The following is a 20,263-nucleotide window of genomic DNA, read 5'->3' as shown; positions in this document are numbered from 1 at the left end:
ACAGGCTACATTTACCGATGCGAAGAAAATTTGCGAAAAGGACCAGATGGAAATTGCCTCTTTGGACAGTCAAAGCGAAGCAGCAGACATTTCAGACTATTTACAGTATATAGGTTAATTCGTTTCTTGTAATTGCGCGAGAGTCATACATCAGAAATCGATTGATTCGTTTATAGATTTGCTCAAAGCACCGGTTTTTTCGTCGTTCTCGTCTCTGGTCGAGGAAGGAGCAAAATTATTATCGAATTGGGGATCTGAAGATCCTCCCGGAGGTCCTGGCGATTGTCTGGTGCAAAAGGAAGACCAATATTTCAACAGCTCGTGCAATACTAAGAACCATTTTATTTGCGAAGATCCGAAGGAGGATGATGCATCAACTTTGTAATTTAACGATGAATTAATAGAAGTTTCGATGCTTTGTTATATTTATTCAGGGGTTTGGACTCTTTGACTTCAATTGAAGATGGTTCGAAATATTTTAAATATCATTATTGTTTTATAATTCTCTTGAATTAGCTGTTCTGAACTTCGTTGGGGGAAAAAACTTAATAGTTCCCGAGAACCGTGCTACAATTCCCGAGGCTACAACCATATGCAAAGACAATGGTCTGGAGCTTATGTCTCTTGGCTCGATCGCTGAGCTCGACCCAGTTAAGGATTTTCTCGGAGACATTGGTGATTATGGACTGCCATACAGAATTCTTGATGGCATCCTCTCGCTTATTAGGCCTGTCAGCAACCACGTTCTTGACCTCGATGGAAAAGGTCACCGACGGGGGCACCGATTGGCTGGGAGATTTGGCCTCTGCACTTCTCCCACCCAAAGATCCTTCAAATGATGGCGACTGTCTCGGTCTCAGCGCTCTAGGTCTCGAGGGGATTTCATGCGACATGGTTTCCAACTTTGTTTGCGAGGTGCCTGATCCACCAGGAATGAAAACCACCGTCAAAGCTACAACTACGAAGAAAAAGTATAGTTTCTATTTAGACTACTCCACGAAATTATAAGAAGTAATTCAATTCAGAGCGACTACACCTGTGACAACCATTAAGCGAACTTCTCCAACCACTCCAATTCCTACGTAAAAATTTCTATATATTTTGCAATTTTTTTTCGTTAAAGAGATGTGTTTTTAGATTGTCAATTAGAACAACCACTCGGGCGACATCATCGACAAGCATTCTAACTACTACAAAAACAACAACTTTAACTACTTTGCTAACTACCGCTACATCCGCAAAATCCACTACGACAACAACAACTACAACAACAATTACTACAGCTGCAACAACAACAACAACAACTACAGCTGCAACAACAACTACAGCTACAACAACAACAACAACAACAACCACTACTGCTACTACTACGACTGTAGATATGTCAAAGTTATTTTAAAACAGTTTATTTTTTCGAAATGCCATTCCTGCATTAGCCTCTTCCATGTCTCCTGGACTGTGCAGATTTCAACAACTTCTTGGCGGTAATTTACAAATTTATATAGAGTCTATATCACTTAATACGTGGCTTAGAACAAAATAGCAGCCAATTTTGCACTAAATATATATAATACATATTAATTATTTAATGAACCGACATTCTATTCTTTTGAAAGAATCCAACAGCAATGCCGAACACAGGTTTGAACAAAATTAAATATAAAAACTAAACTCTATAGAGTGTTGAATCCTTAATCTCAGTCGATGGCTCAGCAATAGCTCCACCAAAGTGCACAAATAGGAAATATTACGTTTCAAGCGTCAATGTAACAATGATTTTGATATAAATTCGAATGAATTAATTTGAATGAAATTTAAGGTGCCGAGAAACGAGGCCGGATTGCGGTGCAAGGCGCTGAACATGGCTCTCTTGGCCGTAACTTCTCTCGAGGAATTTGACTGCTTGACTAGCTTGAGCGGTAAATAAGATTTTTAAAATGATTTTATCAAACAGCCTAAGAATTATGTTCGTCAGCCGGAATTTATTGGACGAGTGGCTCGAACGTGGATCCGCTTTGTGCGCCGTTGAGTCAGTACTCGTGGTGTTCGACGGGCTACAACATGTCTCCCACGTTGATTTCCTCGAATAAATTCTGGCTTTCAACCACGGCAGCACCAACTCCCGCCGAACGCTGTTTGGCTTTCGTCATTTCTGCCACTGCCGCCAGTGGGACAGTGCACAAAAACTGCAGTGAGAGCCTGCCGTTTATCTGCCAGTACACCGTTGAATGTCCTAGCAGCGACGTTTGCATCAAAAAGGTTTGGACTTTTTTAAAAGGGAAATTTATTTACTTAAAAATCAAATTTTAGAATTCTTTATTTGATTCTTCTGGAAGCTTGAAGGGTAAATTTAGGATATATTAAGATACAAATGAATAAACTTCGTTTTATTGTAGATTCGCCCTCTTACGGGTTTTGGACTGCCATCGGAAACTACACTTATCTCTTTGGAAATAAGCCGGTTTTGATCAATTAATATACAAATCAAGAGAGAAGGCTATATTACAAATAATTTATTTGTTTTAGATGACTTGGTTGGAGAACTACGCACATTGTTGCGCTTTGGGAATGGATGCGTTCAATATCGATAATCTGGCCGAGCAGAAAGTCGTGACTAGTTTTACAAAAAGTGATTATTTGTTCTTATAGAATTAATTATTAAGGACAATCACATTATAAGACTGAAATTATTTTTGATAATGAACTTTGAACATTATTATCTGGATTTACTAGCCAACTGGAAAGCAACCTCAAATTTCTGGACCTCAGGAACGATTAAGGGCTCGTCGGCAGGCCTTTGGTCGTGGTGCGAGCCATCTGGTCCAGCAATTTTCACCAAAGATCTCGTGTGGGAGACAGGACAGCCAGACAACAAAGGCGGCAATGAGAGCTGCATCCACTTTCGCTTCATTTTTAACTCAACAGGAACAATCTTGTCCGACAGAAACTGTGCAAACCATTACAGTTTTGCGTGCAAGGTATTTGAATTAGAGAAATGCGAATTTCGATTAAACTGCTGGGGAAATTTTAGTCTCTGATCATCAAACCTCCTTTGATGTGTGTTGCTACTTGTCCAACTGGGAGCTGCCAACGATCAGTTAAATTAATTTTTAAATTAATTTGATTTAAATATAACAATTTGAATTGTTTTTTTTTAAGAATACGCTATTCAACTATAATGAACATAACGATCTGGAGCTAACAGGTTTGTTAATTGTCATTGAAGAGAGTGAAAGAATGGACAATTACGTTTTTAAATAAAAAAGACTATGTGAGTTATGGAGACTGGTACCAAGGATGTGGACGAATGTTTCTAAACTTCACCAAAAGCGCGGTATAATTCCTTATTAAATTGGCTTCGATCTATTTTATCCTTCTGAAATCTAAGGCTAGCTGGGCAACAGCTCGGGATAAATGCTGCGAAATCGGCCTGACCCTGGCCTCGATGGAGTCGGTCGGGAAATTGAATTGCTTTTCCAAACTCATCCAGAGTGCGGGATTATCTTTCACTGTGACAAATTAATACCTTATAAAAACACTATTCAGATGGAAACGGTGACTTCTGGCTGTCTGGAACAGATCAGGGTTGCCCTTCGAAATTCCGGTGGTGTTCGAGGAATCGGGACTTTGTTTCCCCCGAAATCAAGTGGAAGGTTGGCCATCCAAAGGCAGGTCTTGCTTGCGTTTATCTCGAGGTTAGAAACGGAACGGCACTGCTGGCAACAGCCGACTGTGCAGAACAGAAAAATCCCCTTTGCGAGATTCGAAAAAAAGCCACTCCCAACGTGGCTATGGAGATGGAATGCGCAGAAATCTGGGACGTGCCTTTAGGTTGAAACGAAAATTTGGCAGTGATTCTGATTTTAAACTAATTTTGTTTCAGAACAAATTGACCTGCTTTTTAACGCGACTGCTTTCCTTGCGGCAAGCGTCTCGCGGAACCTGATGGTTAATTTAATATTTCAACCTGAATTTTTGAGAAAACAATTTTATTACTTCCAGTGCTTTATAAAATGCATCGGATCTGAAATGGGATTGGTATTTTTATATATTTGACAAGCTTGAAAATATTTAATTTAAATTTATTTTAGTTTGAGCTTGGAAAGGCAATGAGCATGGAAGTGTTGCGGCAAATAGAACTGGTAGCCCAGGAAAATCCTGTTTTGCTTGAGCAGGCAATGGCTGCCTTCCTCCAGTGCAGCACAATTAGTTTGCATTTTATAAATTCCATTTTGAGAACGATTTAATCCATTTATTTAGAGTTTAATGAGGACTGCACGACTGCCTACGAAATGTACAGGTGCTGCCAACGGAATGCGCCTGACGTGGTTTCGAAAATAATCTATAATAATTACGATAATGGATCAATCGTAAGAAAATGATATTATTTCTGCTTAATTTATTCTAAAATGACTTTTAGTCTTCCCCTCCAATCGGTTGTGTTCCCGTGCGCCGACGTTGTTGGCTCTCAGAAAACTATCCCTGCGTTATTGATGTATGTATTTATCATTTTGTTTCGAATTTATCGAATTTATTGGATTCTTTTTAAAAGCAAACTGCCGTAGATAAGCTGAATAAATTTGGTTTAGGTACGCTGGAAATAGTTTTGTATGACATTTCAATGAATTAATTTTTTTCGCGTATTAGATAGCAATGGAACCTTGAGACAACTGGAGGGCAAAACTTATTATGTTTCCAAAATTGATATTGGTGGAATGCTAGTAATTATTCAATTTTATTATAAGGTTTTGATCTTTAGACTGGGCTATTTAAATCGTTGAATCATAATATAATGTTCATCGTTGGCTTTAGGTTATTTTAAAAATGTTTAAAATGCCTAAAAGTGCTCATAACGATTTGAATAAGTTGTAAAAAAAGAGTCTAAATTTCAAAGTCCTTAAAATAACTACTCGTATAGTAACAGAAAATCTTATAAAATAACAGAATCCAGTGGATATATACAAACACTGCTGTTCCTTGGGAATGAAGCTTATGGAGCCTGAGACCGAGACGGACTATGATACGATTAAAATTTTAAGTAATTGGCAATATTTTGATAATATGTTCGTGGGAGAGACGGAGTTCATCAACGCGACGCACGAGGTGTGGTGCAACAGCCGCACCATTTTGCAGGATATCTTCTACTATGAGTCGTCAAAAAGATATCCCTGCGAAGATTCGCTCTTACTTACGGTGCCTCCTAGGAATTTTCTCACTTCTGTCTGGTATCCGCCGTTCCTCATTGACAATTATATGAATCCGCAGAATTATTCTTTTTTCCCAAACTATGTCCAAGCCTTTATCTGCGTAAAACCATAGGAAAATTTGTTTCTCACCTTATTTTGATCTTAGCATAGTTTTCTTGCGTGAAAAACGAGTGGTTTGAATAAAATCGGGTTTAGATCTATTACTGCATTTTTATTTGAGTGAAAATATCTTAAACGTACTAATGGTGATCAAAACAAGAATGCAAAACCGCTTTTTCCCATATAAGTGTGCATTAAATAAATCAATTTTGGTTCAAGTTCTTGGCCATCTTTTCGGGCTGTATTTGACTATAGTATACATGTGTTTTACATGCCAAAAACCGTCGACAAATTAATACTATTCAAATTCAATTTCTGCTGAAAAACACTTAAGGAATTGATTTTTTCCTTAAGTTGTTTAATTGCTGCTTTATTATTCTCTAAATGTGTATAGATTTTCTATCGTCATAGTTGAAGTTAACATTGTACAAAATTGATTGAAAATTTATAAGATTTGATTTCACACTTCATATATCTATATCGTAAAGCTAAAATTCATCTTTATTTTAAGTGACAAAGTCCTATAGAATGAATCTTAAAAATAAATTAAAATTTAAGCATAAAGCCACGTCACTCCATAATCAGCCACTCCTCCTTAAATTACTGAGCACAATTAACATACCGGTTGTGCTTATCAAGTGCATCCAGGCTCATTTCTTTGCCGCATTTGGCACATCTTTCCATTGTGTGACACCACTTGACATGATGCCTCAAATCTGCCTGTGAGCCAAACATCTTGCCACACTTCAGCTCTCCGCATTTGATTTTCTTTTCCGAATGCTTTCGTCGAACATGAGTTTTCAAATTATCTCCTCTATCTGTCGAGTGATGGCAAAGCTGGCAGCAGAATTCCTTTCGCTCCGGATGCTGCCACTGCTCGTGTTCGATTCGGTTGTGGGCCGAGTCGAAATATTTCTTGCAAACGCGATCACTGGCGGTGCACTTTTCCAACTCTCCGTTGTGCTTTCTCTTGGAGTGATTGAAAATATCGGTAAACACCCTCTCGCATTCCCAGCATTCACCACTATTATTGCCTCGTTTTTTGATCTCATTTGAAGACGTAGACTTTTTTGGCAATTTTGCTTCTTGGTTTTCCTCCTTCTTGCCAAGGTAGTCGTTCTTTCTCTTCAAATTCCGATCTTTGTTTGCACCTGATGAATGTCCTGCATTGCCATCTACTTCAAGACCTGCAAATTCCTGTGGTTGAACTTCATCTTGCCCCAATGCATCTATTTCAACTTTAGAGCTGTCAATAATAAGAAAATTAACACCGCAATCATCGTGATTTTTCACTTGTTTTTTCATCTGCTGCTATAAAACAAATATTTACCTATCCTTGCGTGACATTTCAGCAGGAGAAAGAAATGTTTCCAACTAATAGCACGTACTAATAAGCACGAGCGATCGAATTGGGAGAAGACGGCTGACTGATGAAATGGAGAGCACCTGAAATGTGAACGATTCGAAGAGTTTTCTATTTTATCTCTTTACGAATCAATAAACCATTCCAAAAATTTTCGTCACTTCACACATTTTTCCGCACAAAGGACAAAAAATGATCCAAATAATGCCAATGGATATCTAGGAATCTCTGCTGCCTAAAGATTTCTTCTCTTTTGATTGCTTCTTCTGATCAAATATATTTTTTCTTAAACCTTACCTCGGCACTAATCTTTTTAGGAGCGTTTATTTCCCTATTTGAATATCTTCTGTTTTCGTTCGACGATGGATCGGCGAAGCAAGCTGTTTGATTCGCTTGAATCCTGACTTCAATTATGCGCTGCTTTTTATTTCGTTAAATAATGAAACATTAGGCGCGCAAATGCAACTGACCGAAACCGCGGCTAATTTAATTATACCGTCTCTAAAGCTTCTAAAATCGAGACCAAATAATTGATTCATGCTCAACAAGAGCTGATTTTATGGGGTGGATTAACGGCAACGCAACCTTGAAAGAAAATGGCAACGCTTGGCATAAAGGATACTTCACTGTACAGCGTTTCAAGGTCAAGTGTCCGCGATCCGCCTCATCTTAAGAAGCTGCGAGCCGCCAAATACGAGAAAATTTGACTCTATATAAATTATGATTTTAAACTGCTTTCGTATTTAAATAATTTTCACCACTTATATATATTAAAATGAAATATTTATAGATCTTAATAATATCTAGAATCATTTCTGATCAATTCTAAGCGATGATTGTCCGAAATGAACGAACATAAAGAAGGAAGCTTAGAAATAAAATACATATATAGATTTCGTTCCCTTTCGCACCACATCCTTTATTTTATGTACATATGGGTTGTTCATTATTTATTTTGCTACATGATAGCAATCTTCACGAAAAATCGAGAAAACCTTCATAGACATCTGCAAATTCATCATGTTAGCGGCAAAGTTGTTTAATCGATTGTAGAGAGGGTAAATTGCATTTGGTTGTGGATCCTTGGCCAACTTTCTGTCATCACGGGGAAATCTCGACGTCGCCTTAGCCGGAGAGTGACAGTTTCTGATGAAGAATTGACTGTCTCAATTTCATCTAACAATTGTATTAAGTCACGAAAATTGGGATTATCTCTTTTCACATCTTTAATTGTAAATTCCTGAACGTTGTTGCAAATCTCGCGGTTTCTTATGCGATTGAACAGTGCCTGTTTGTTGCCCAGGTCGAATAAGTCGGCCTTGATCTCTATTTTTCGAAGAAGTGGTGCAGAGAGAATCGTGCTCAGAGTGATGGGGTATCCCTGGCTTCTGTGAATAAGAAGAAAATATGAAGATTTCAATTTTAAAGACCAAAACTAATATTACTCGTTGTTCCAGTATAACTCCTTCAGTTTTCCGAAAGATTCTATCGGCTCGTCATCGTCAGCGACATACAATTCATGTAAACGGAGGGTCTCCAATCTTTTGCAGTGTTCAAAAATGTGTCTGAACGTAAATTTCGGTTCTTCCTGATAGCAAAAGAGGCGGAGTTCTTTCAAATGTTCTCCTACTTTTCTCAGGCTGTGATGCAAATTCATTATATCGCACGCACTACGAGAAATATGGATGTCGTCGCAATTCTGCCAAAAAATACACTTTTAACATCTATTCGGCAGTATAAAAAATTGAGTATACCTCCAGTTGCGTAATCTGGGGAATTGAGTCAAGGTAAACCGGATCCGGAGAAAATTGAATTTTGACTTTCGCAATACGGCAGAGTTCATCATCGATTTTTTTATTGAAATATATTCCAAATTTCCGTAATATGGAATCTTCAGTGTACTCTTGATATTTAAAAGCAGAGTCGAAAGCCTCCAGGGTCATCTTCGTAGATTCTGGGGTTTCTTCAACTAAAATTATATGCACTGTATCTAAAATGGGTCAATTTGACAAGGAAAAAACTTGTCAAATTGACGATGACCGCGTTTTAACAAGCTTTAAACTCGTCACGGTTTTAAGCTCTTGACTAGCTAAAAGCTTGTCCTTCTCCGCGGCCGCTCCCGATGTTGGCCGCTATACCGCTGGCCAGCCGCTCATACGTTCGCCATCCCCGGTGCTATGGCCGCCTCCGCTGCGGCCGCTCCTGGTGGTGGCCACTACCTCTAACCGGCCGCCCCTATAAGTTACGCCACCCCCGGTGCTGGCCGCCTCCGGCGTGGCCACCTAATCGACCGCCGCCCCCGGTGTTCGCCGCGCGACATTGAATTATGAAATTTATCCCAATAAAATAAAAATGCGTCTTACCTTTTTGGTTTAATCCAGCACCAGAGGCACCACGAACACCAAATTTCGCACAATTTGGTGAATTAATGTGCATATTCCTCAAAGCGTCCGACCATGAGCGGGAATGTGCACAAAAAATCAAATGCATCGCACTGAATTCCCGGATAAAACTGGACGCACATCGTTAATGACCGTTGGTGTTGCTCTAAGTCTGAGATTTGAAGCTCACGCGAGATTGACGGTTTGCCTGCGTCTTAGCACGGATAAAACCTCTTGCTGCAACACGTTTGAACCGCGTCAAAGCGCTTTGACAAGTTTTAACCATGTCATTTTGAGCAGGAAATTTTGACATGGTTAAGCCTCTCATTGCAACATGTTTGAACCGTGTCATCGCGTTTTGATAAGTTTTAACCATGTCATTTTGAGCAGGAAATTTTGACATGGTTAAAACTTGTCATTGAAACACGTTTAAACCGTGTCACAGCACTTTGACAAGTTTTAACCATGTCATTTTGAGCAGGATATTTTGACATGGATAAAGCCTCTCATTGCGACCCGTTTAAACCGTGTCATCGCGTTTTGACAAGTTTTAACCAAGTCATTTTGAGCAGGAAATTTTGACATGGATAAAGCCTCTCATTGCGACAAGTTTTAACCATGTCATTTTGAGCAGGATATTTTGACATGGATAAAGCCTCTCATTGCGACCCGTTTAAACCGTGTCATCGCGTTTTGACAAGTTTTAACCATGTCATTTTGAGCAGGAAATTTTGACATGGATAAAGCCTCTAATTACAACACGTTTTAACCGTGTCATCGCACTTTGACAAGTTTTATCCTTGTCGTGAGAAGGTTTAACCTCGTCACTACGTCGCTGACCAGCTTTTTCCTTGTCAGCTTGACTCATTTTAGATACAGTGTGTGCGTCAATTTCTTGCAAGTTTTCTATCTCCATGCAGATTTTTGCAAATCCCGATAATTTGAGTTCAGCATTCCTGATCGAGATATGCGTTAAATTTTTCATTTGGCAGATCAGATCAATGGCACTTGTCTCGAGTCGTAGCATTTTAAAAATATTTTTTTCCATATACGACCTCGTTTCATATATGTCTAGTTGGCGTAGGCTTGGCGCAAATTTATCAAGGTACCGCAGAATCTGAGAAAAAAGAAACGAATCGATTATCATTTTTCATGAGTTCTTTTCAAATTTAATTTAGTTTTACCTCTTCTAAGGAGACTACAAATTTCAGTTCTTCTGACTGCTCAGGTTGCACCTCTAATTTTAAAAGCCCTGCTACTGCCGAAGTTGAGAAATATTCAGCTGTTTTGTGCGGCTCAAGATAAGGAAAAGCTGGCCAAACTTGTTCCCATCCTAATTCCGACAACCTTTTCATCACTTCTTCGCACAATATTTTCCGAAGAGGTGGAGCTTAAATTAAAATTAATAAATTAATTCTCACTCTCAAAATGTCGTTTTATCTTACGAATTTTGGTTTTGAGGAGGTCTTTGTAGCGCCCGATGTTCATCACAGCAGTGTTCAAAGCCATTTCATACAGAGATGGCCGCTCCCTCTCGTTGTTTGTATTGTTATCACTCATCTGAAAATAAATTAACATTTTTCTAGAACTTTAATTGTAAATTTTTAAGAAAAGGCACAGATTTACAGCCCGAAATTTTGGTTTCCCTTGTGACTATTAAAAGGGCCAAAAAAATCATTGAGCTCTCTTTCGTGAACACTATATAATAATATACTAGTTGGAAGTCAGGCAACTAAAGATGTCTAAAAAAATGCTCTTTTACTCTGATTACATGAATTATCTTCACGTTGATTCTTTGAATAGTTCGAATTTATGATGGGAGCACAGTGGCTGCTGGATTGGATTTTTGTATAGGTTCATCAATTTCAAAAATGGGAATTCCTAGAATTCGACATTGTAACATTTCTTCTTACTACATTTTTGTAATAAATATTTGAGACTTCAGGAACTATTCAGTTGCAAAGCGTAAATATTCGGGATACTTGGAACTTTCATCCACGTATAATTTAGATTTTGTTGGATCGATTTTATAATTAATATTTTCTGCCAACGTTTTACTCAATGATTTTTGTCAACTTTGCCATTTAGTCATTTCATTATAGTTGTTTTCTTACAAAACTTTAAAAGAACAGTGAAAAATTCAGTTCAAGTCCCGAAAAGGCTAAGAATTTCTGATTAAAACGTGAAATAGAGCGAGTGGTTAATAAAGTCGAGAGTATCTTTATTCATTCGGCCGATATTTGACGCCACGAGAACCCGGCTACGTGTTTCAAGTAATTAACAAAGCTTAATTGAGTTAATTTAAACAAGTGTAGTTACAATCTCACCTTGAATTTTGTTGAAATCGATGAGAAATTTGAAGAGAGGTCAGCGAAGCGACGCACACGACTCTTCGATTGCGAGAGATGGAGATATAAACAAACACCTTCTAGTTACTGCTTGGTAGCGCTGGCGAGCATGGGAGCTAGGGTTGCCAGCTGATTTTTCTGTAGGTTGTGAATTTTTCGAGTGATCTGTGCTTGAAACGGGCATCTTTATGCCAATTCCGGGAAATTTAATATTATCTGAAGCAAGTTTTCGGGCCCAACTTGATCTTTACCTGAATGATTATGAAACACCTTTGTGATTTATAATTCTCACGTGTGGCAACCCCACAGCAGATGGTAGGTTTCCCATGTTAGTTTTCATCATCTGTTTAACTGAGAGCTATATAGAGCGGGTAAATTTCAAACCTAAATACTTTTTAATTAAAACACTGCTACCGCGCATTTCTTTTATTACGGCTTCGAGATGGTCCTCTGCTAGATTAATAGCAGCTTTTGTTAATCTCCAGGCAGAGAACTGGAACGAGGGGTGTGTATTGAAGATTGAATTAATCGGGGGGACAAGACGTTTTCAAAAATTTAAAACGCACGGCGACCATATCGGGACACAACGGATATATGCGAAGCAGTAAAGGGCGATATATATTATTCTTTCCCTTATTCCCAATATGATACCCATTGTCTGGTTTTATAGCCCGAGTGCAGCCACATTTTTGCCATCACCGACGCACTTAATTTAGCTATAAATAACTTTCGGGAAATTCTGAAACGTTTTTAATTCCACTATAGTACAAAACGTCTGTTATGTGAAATCTCCAATTCTTGCGGATGCTTTTTGGTTGCAGTTTTCATGACATTGGATTTCCAGACCTCCGATACAAAGATCTCATTGCGGGTGACTCTAAGGATGAAAAAAAATTAATAAATTGCAAGCAGCGGTGATCAAAACAAGAATGCAAACCCGCTTTTTCTCATACATAATCTATAGTGTGCACTATAAATAAAACAATTTTGGTTCAAGTTCTTGACCACTCTTTACGGACTTGTTTATTTGCTTTACATGCCAAAAACCGGCGACAAATTAATACTATTTCTAATTCATTTTCTGCTGAAAAACTCTTAAGGAATTGATTTTTTCGTTCATGTACAATTATACTGTTTTCGAAATATGACCTAAGAATTGTTAATCTATAGTCAGAAGCAGTGGATTTACGTACGTGTCGACGAGGTATGAACTATAATCTAATAATTGCTAACGCTACGAAAATGAAATGCTTCATCAAGTCAATCACTGATCTGCTGCCGTTCCAGGACATCTTCCATACCGGTTGTGATTATACATTGCACCGACGAGGCTCAATTATTTGCCGCATTTGGGACATTCTTCTCCTGAGCAGTGGTTTCGTAAACGAGAGGATGTATGTCGTGGAAGGCGTTGAAAATGGGCGAGAAGGAGTTCACGGTGAGGAATTGCTCGATCAAGATGTGTTTGCAGTATTGACCCAGTTCTTCGAGATTGAATATCTTGGAGGCGACGATGAGAGTTCCATGCACATTTGCCACCTCGGAAAGCATTTTACCACCCAAAAACGTAAATCTTCATATGAAATCAAACTCAAAAAATTAAATCTATTTGAAAATAAATTAAAAACTTACTCGACGACGCGTTGGATGATGTCAGGTTCATTTTGAGGCAAGATGACTCTAATAATTAAAGTTTCCTGGACTAAATACGTCGCTGTCGGCAATCAGCAACTTAAAATATTCACTCGAGCTACTCAAATGCACTTTTACACCAACGGCCATTTTTGTGAGATCAAATATTTATTTTTACTATTTAATTTCAATTTCAAAAGCATTTTTGGATTTTTTTTTTTATTACATGTCATATTTTTTTAAAAGAGAACGCCAAGAAAATTAATCAATTAGGCTATTATTCACAAAACTGTAGGTTCATTTCTGATACATTTTCCATCACCAACAATTTTTCTAATCAAACAGATGTTTTGAGGATCGCTCTTAGCTATTTGCCTATAAATGACGTAACATGAGACTAAATACATGAATGATGGTGCTTGTGCACTTTGTCGTCGTGCTGCCTCTTTTCCTCTGCGCTTCCTAAGTACATATTTTTAGGATGTAATTCACAAATCAAGGCATCCTGCCCCTTGGGACGAAAATAACAGTTTCTGATGTGCATAATACAGATTCCACCATCATTCCAAAGTTCTTTACAGAACGGGCAGAAGGTCATGCCATTTGGAGTTGTCAGGTCATCGATTTCTTCCCGAGTGTGATCCTCGCGTTTGTGGCTTCTCAGCTGTTGATCAGTATCGTATTCTCGTCCACAAGAGTAAACATTACAAAATTTCAATTGACTGTGCTCTTTTTTAAAATGAACACGCCAACCTTGGATGTTTTTGTATCTCCTATATGGACAGTAAGGGCACTGATGTTTCTTCTCGGAACGATTTGATTCACCTGGAAAAGTGAAATAAAGAAATTTATTCTTCCTTTTCGATTTTCTAAAACTGAATATTCGCCTTAAATCGATTAAAGAAACGCTAGAAAATTATTTTTTGTATAACCTTGGGAAAATCTGACATTATCTTACTTGAATTTGGGTTTTTATATAACTTTTAAAAAACAATTTTTTCATTTCCGCCATCTTCAAGCAATTCTTACTCAAGAGTTTTGGGTTGAAAATAATTGATCATATTAAATTAATCAACCTTCCATAATAGCTGCGTTTCCAGCCACATTTTGGATGGCCTGAAAAGAGGAAGTTGATGGAAGCTGCGCTGGAGGGTAACGTGGACCATGCTGGATCATCATGCTTCCTGCTCTTATTGGAATTAAATTTTGGGTCAGTTGAACAAGACCTTCAATCAGGGATTGATTCGAACCACTCCAAGGTCCAGGCACTTTAAACAAAATTGTTCAGTTAACAGAAATTAAGAATACATGTTCTCCTTACAAGGAGCAGTACTTGTTGATGGGTCAAGAATTGTGTCTTCTTGAACCTCATCTATCCTTGGTCTTTTCGACGGCTGCGTATCTCCAAAAATAGAAGAAGTGTCTCGAGCTGATCGTCCATTTTGACGACTTTTAGACTCTTTTGAAACATCGGGAACATTCCTCAAGGATTGGGTCTGGTCTGTTCGGACTGCAATAATAATTTTCGGTTCGACAAAGTGATTTAATACGACTTTTAAAATAGTAGGGCAAATGTTTGCAATTAATGTTGACGCGGACAGCGTTTAAATGTAAAAATAGGCTGGTTGAATAAAAAAACATACCCGTCAGATCAAGTGGGGTTTCACCAAGCTGTGACGCTGGTGTTTCTTGAATTTGCCTCACTTCCTCAACTTCTGACTCTGAACTGAAAGTTTGAGGACTAAATAAATTAAAATTTAAAGCTTGTTTAAGAATTTACCTTTGATGGTCAGTGTCTAAGGTTGTGGTTTTCCTCGGTATTCCTTTCTTCCGACCCATTCTCTCAGACTAAAATCTTCCACGGACGAGAGTAATCGCAACGCTTGTGTTGCCCGGAGAAGAGAATTTGCCTCACTGACAACGAGTACAGCAGAAAAAAAATTCGAACGATTCTCGGTCATCGTCGTTTACCAGCCCATCAAAGCGCATATTTCGAATTGCTTTCTGAGAGATATTCAGCTCTTCACGATATTGATTTATTTTATAAAGAGTAGCAAAAGGTAGATGCTTTTTAAATGAGGCACGAGAGCCACGTGGCACGGTTTATTTTACAACGGCTGGAAAGGTGCAAAGCAGCTAGCCCGTTGAGCAATTTGAGCATTTCGAGTCACTAAACTAACCACTTTTTGCCATCTCTGACATTCTGTAGCCAGTATTAGATCTCCGAACTGCTCAAATACCTCACATTGCTTTGACACTCCTGAGAATGCCGCTGAACAATGCGAGCCAACGGGCTGGTGATCTTACGCTTGGGCGTCAAGGCCAATTTTATGCGGTTATTTTCATTACCCTGCTTAGTTCAATTGATGATAAAACCCTAAAAATGCCGTGTTACATTATCTGTCGGGTGTAACTTAAATTTATTTTCTGTGAAACACTGTCTAACGTTTAATTAAAAATTCAGTTTTAGAAAAATGATAGAAGGGAAACAATTTATTTTACTTTCCATTTAAATAAATTTAAATTGAGTATCTCCTTGAATGAACTATGTTTATTACCAAAAACATACAGAACCTTTTTTCAATTTCATTCTTCATAATTAACATTGTCATTCGTTTTGTTAGAATTCCAAACAAAATCATATCAAAAGTGTCTGTGAATTCCTAAACAAAATTAGCCCTTTGGTTATTACGGTATGGTGTTGTTCCTGTCCGATAATTTTGTCTTTCTATTAAAACATGTACGTCGCAACCTAAAGAGCGCAGTTCACGAGACAACTCCTGGAATTCTTCTTGATTGGAACGTGGGTAATCGCGAGGAACGTAATACCAAATCTCAATCATATTCAATTTGGTCAAAATCTGGCGATTTTTAATCCGGTTCAAAAGTGCCTCTTTGTCACCCAGATCTAGTATGAGGTCAGTGCGGATGTAAATGTCTTGCACATGAGGCGCAGAAAAGATTCTGTCAAGATGTAAGGTGCTGTACCCTTCAACTTGTCCACCAATCCTGTAATTAATAATCGAGTGAGTTTTAAAATTTAGATTCAAAAAATAAATTTTACTCGTTTGTCCAGGTGAAGCTTTTCAATTGACCAAAAGAAGCAATCGGATCTTCAAGACTCACACAGGAGTCGCGTAATGCAAGTGTTTCCAAATCATTGCAGTGTTAAAAAATATGTTTGAGCGTGATCTCCAAATCTGGTCGTAAAAATTCGATCATAAAAGAGCTTTCAGAGTTCCTCCTACTCTGCGCAGGTTGCGCAGCAAACGGTTTCTCTCGCATTGCAAGTCAATTGAATCACGGGCGGAAATCTGAAATGTATTTTGAATAACTGCGCTACAGCTGGACAAAAAAATCAATCACGTGCAGATTCGTCAAACCTGACGGGATCATGTGAAAGAAGTCATCCGAAAGAGTGACCTTTGCTTCTCGATGAGGTGGAGCATCGACTGTCTTCTTCAAAATTATTCGAATTTTTCTTGGATATTTCCATTCATCATACTCTTGGAAGTCGAACTTGGAGCCGAGGGTCTCCAGAATGTTCTTCATGGAATTAGTTGGTTTCATGTCGACCAAAATATTATTTGCTTCAATTGACTGCATGTTACGGCTTTCTATGCAGACACGCACAAATCCCGAAAATTTGATGTAAACATCGTCTATGCTGACTTCCGTTAAATTTTCCATCTTCAAGAACAGGTCAGTGGCAAGTGCTTCTAGGTGTGTTTTTTTGTACAACTTCCTGCTCGATTCTGTCCTTGGGTCTTTAATGTCGAGCTTTTTCAAGTTCGGAGCAAAATCAACCAGGTATTGGAGGAACTAAAACAAAAAGAATTATTATTAATTATGTTTCGACAACACGGCTCTATTTTTTACCTCTTCCATTGAAACGCGAGCTGCAGAAAAACCTACAGATTTTCTCTCCAAGCGGAAAATACTTCGAAATTATCTGGTTGAAAAACGTTCAGTCGTCTTGTGCTGGTCAAGGTATGGAAGTGCAGCCCAAATTTGCTCTTCTCCAATTTCTTCCTTTCTTTCCATTAATTTGTCAAACAAAATTTTGCGCATGGGAGGAGCTAGAATTTGTGAAATATTAAATAAAGTTCAGATGTGTGATCAATTTGCAATACAAATTATTTTCTTAAAGAGGTCTCTGCTGTAGCGTCCAATATTTTCTACGATAGTGTTGATCGTTGACTCTTGCAGGGAAAGAAGAGCAGGGACGAACCTCAAAACTTTAAATTTTGCATCGTTTTGAACCATCTGGAAAAATAAATTGCATTTGGGTGAGAAAACTGATAATATCTAGTTCTATTCAACTCACCTTAAATTTTGTTCGAATCGAGAAACTTGAAAGCAAAAACTGCAAAAGCGCACACGATCCTCCGAAAGTGAGAAGGAGATGTAAACAAATCCTCTACTTACAGCTTGGTGGCGCTGCCGAGCATGGGATCTAGGGATGCCAGCTCCGTTTACTTTGGAATAATAATTTTCCTGGTGTTCTGTTCTTGAAACGGGCATTTTACTGTCAATTCCGGGCAATTTTATTATATCGAGCAGTATTTCGGGCCAAACACGATCCTAACCTTATTGATTATGAAACGGTAACACCTTTGCGTTAATTCTCACATGTGGCAACCCCAGCAGAAGATGGGATCAGCTGGGATGTTTCCATTTGTTTACCTGTGAGTTAGAGCGGGAAAATTCAAAACCTTTTCCTATCCGTATAAACGATTTTTGTTATTGAAACCACTGGGACTGGTTCCGCTAATTCCTTGGTGACTTTCTCTAGGGCGCTAGATTTGCTGTAGCTTTCGTTTATCTCCACAAAATTGAGTCACGCAGAAGTACGGGGTGTGGCGTGGCGAGCTTTCAAACCCGATTATGCGGCCACAACGTAATCCCATCCCTTGCACTTGCACTTCTGGCAGTGGCGGTGATTCGAGTGCACGTCTAAACTTAAAAACCCTATGGCAATCAGGGTAAGCCAGTGCTCGGCTTCTGGGTGAATCTTTGCCGGGGGCAACACTAGAGCCCTGCACGGGTGGACTTTGTTTCACCCACACCCACCCAAAGAATTACAAATTTGAATTAGCAGAGACCTTCTATGGAAGATGATAACCTCAATAATTTGTCTGCAGAACGTTTAACTTCTTCAAATTTTTTTAAAATTAAAGAAAGAAAACGATGTTTTTTTATTTTTCCAATTTGATATACTGAAATTGAGTATCTCTTTGATTTAATATGAGTTTTACAATAGTTTCATAACAATTTCATTCTTCGTAATGAACATTGCCATTTTTTATCCTATATTGATAGAATTTTAAAATAATTCAAATATAAATTGCTTGTGTATGCCTACAAAAGCATTGCCTTTAGTCTATTTACAGTAAGGTGTTGGGTCTGCCCGATTATGGTGATCTATCGATTGTTACATGTACATTGCAACCTAAAGAGCGGAGTCCATCAGCCAACTCCTGGAATTCTTCTTCTTTGGAACGTGGGTATTTGCGATGAACGCAATAAATGAGCATCATCTGAGTCAACTTGGTCAAAATTATTCGATTTCTAATCAGGTTCAAAAGTGACCCTATATCACCCAGATCTAATATCGAGGAAGTTTTGACATAAATTTCTTGCAGAAGAGGTGCAGCAAATATTATGCCAAGTTGTACTGGGCTGTACCTTTCACCTTCTTCACCAAACCTGAAATCAAAAATAGAGTTAGTTATAAATTATTTAAAATCAAAATATGTTTTTACCGGTTTGTCAAGGTGAAGCTTTTCAATTTACCAAAAGAAGCTATCGGATCTTCAAGACTCAAACAGGAGTCAAATAAATCAAGTGTTTCCAAATCTTGGCAGTTTTCAAAAATATGTTTGAACGTGATTTCCAAATCGGGCCGTAAGAATTCGAGGAGAAGAGTTCTCAGAGTTCCTCCTACTCTGCGCAGGTTGCGAAGCAAACAGTTTCTCTCGCTTTGGAAGTCGATTGTTTTCCTGGCACAAATCTGTAATTTAGTATTGTTTTGATTAATTAACTGTGCGAAAAGTTGGGAAAAATATCTTACTCGCAGTTTCGTCAAACCTAACGGGATCAGGTCAAGGAAGTCATTCGAAAGAGTGACCTGTGCTTCTCGATGAGGTGTAGCATCGAATGTCTTCTTCAAAGTTATTCGAATTTTTCTAGGAAATTTCCATTCATCATACTCTTGGAAGTCAAACTTGGAGCCGAGGGTCTCCAGAATGTTCTTCATGGAATTAGTTGGTTCTGTGTCGACCTCAATATTATTTGCTACAATAGACAGCAAGTAATGGCTTTCTCTGCAGACACGCACAAATTCCGTAAATTTGATGGAAACATCGTGCATCCTGACTTCCGTTAAGTTTTCCATCTTCAAGAGAAGGTCAGTGGCAGCTGGCTGTAGCCGTATATTTTCGAACATCATCCCTTCGGAGCATGAATATGCCATCCTTGGGTCCTCAATCTCGAGCTTTTTCAAGTTTGGTACAAATTCAACCAGGTATTGGAGGAACTAAAAGCAAAAGCAATATTTTTAATTAAGTTTCTGCAACATGGCTCTAATTTTTACCTCTTCCATTGAAACGGAAGCTTCAGAGAAACCTCCAGATTTGCTCTCCAAGCGAAAAATGCTTGCAAAATCATTGGTTGAAAAACGTTCAGTCGTCTTGTGTTGGTCAAGGTATGGAAGAGCAGCCCAGACTTGGTCTTCTCCAATTTCTTTTTTCCTTTCCATTGCTTTGTCAAACAAAAATTTGCGCATGGGAGGAGCTAGAATAAGTTAAATATGAAATAAAGTTAAAATATTTGATGATTTTGCAGTACAAATTTTTTTCTTCAAAAGGTCTTTGTAGCCTGCGATATTTTTTAAGATTGTGTTGATCGTCGACTCTTGCAGGGAAGGAAGACATAGGAAGATCCACTCCAGGTCACTTTCTTCGTCCCAAATACTCATCTGGAAAAATAAATGGGATTTTGTTTAGAAAACCGATAGAGTTTATATGATTCCGTAAACTCAACGAAACAAAATCACATACTTAGTCCGTAAATTCAATAAATTCAGAAAATTCAATAAGGACTCTTTATTTTCGAAGCAAATTTGTTTGGGGAATTTAAAAATAAAAAAATTAATTGAACGAGTTGATTTTTCTTGTTTCTTCCTACAATCTATCCTCAGTTAATTTACTGTTCAGGTTTCCCTTTGTCTTT

The 20,263-nt window shown here is 38.3% G+C and overlaps 2 protein-coding genes and 1 long non-coding RNA gene across 3 annotated transcripts; 2 read left to right on the top strand and 1 right to left on the bottom strand.

Moving 5' to 3' along the window:
• The first annotated feature begins 756 nt into the window (after nucleotides 1-756).
• Nucleotides 757-3,836, top strand: LOC135943411 (mucin-2-like). The gene is made up of 7 exons (XM_065489934.1): nucleotides 757-971; nucleotides 1,138-1,375; nucleotides 1,617-1,641; nucleotides 2,734-2,978; nucleotides 3,227-3,334; nucleotides 3,389-3,491; nucleotides 3,547-3,836. The coding sequence occupies exons 1-7, from the start codon at nucleotides 757-759 to the stop codon at nucleotides 3,834-3,836; spliced, it is 1,224 nt and encodes a 407-aa protein (XP_065346006.1).
• A 42-nt stretch (nucleotides 3,837-3,878) lies between these two features.
• On the top strand, nucleotides 3,879-4,370 carry LOC135936229 (uncharacterized). Its single transcript, XR_010574297.1, has 4 exons — nucleotides 3,879-3,948; nucleotides 4,003-4,038; nucleotides 4,092-4,209; nucleotides 4,261-4,370. It is a non-coding gene; the product is annotated as an uncharacterized LOC135936229 (long non-coding RNA).
• Nucleotides 4,371-5,906: 1,536 nt separating this feature from the next.
• On the bottom strand, nucleotides 5,907-6,653 carry LOC135943403 (myoneurin-like). Its single transcript, XM_065489921.1, has 2 exons — nucleotides 6,637-6,653; nucleotides 5,907-6,552 (listed from the first exon to the last, which is right to left on the bottom strand). The coding sequence occupies exons 1-2, from the start codon at nucleotides 6,651-6,653 to the stop codon at nucleotides 5,907-5,909; spliced, it is 663 nt and encodes a 220-aa protein (XP_065345993.1).
• Nucleotides 6,654-20,263: the final 13,610 nt, after the last annotated feature.

Source organism: Cloeon dipterum, chromosome 1 (genome assembly GCF_949628265.1).
Source record: "Cloeon dipterum chromosome 1, ieCloDipt1.1, whole genome shotgun sequence".
NCBI classification, from domain to species: domain Eukaryota; kingdom Metazoa; phylum Arthropoda; class Insecta; order Ephemeroptera; family Baetidae; genus Cloeon; species Cloeon dipterum.
Note: the sequence above shows the minus strand (reverse complement) of the source record. Positions and strands in the feature narration are given on the sequence as shown.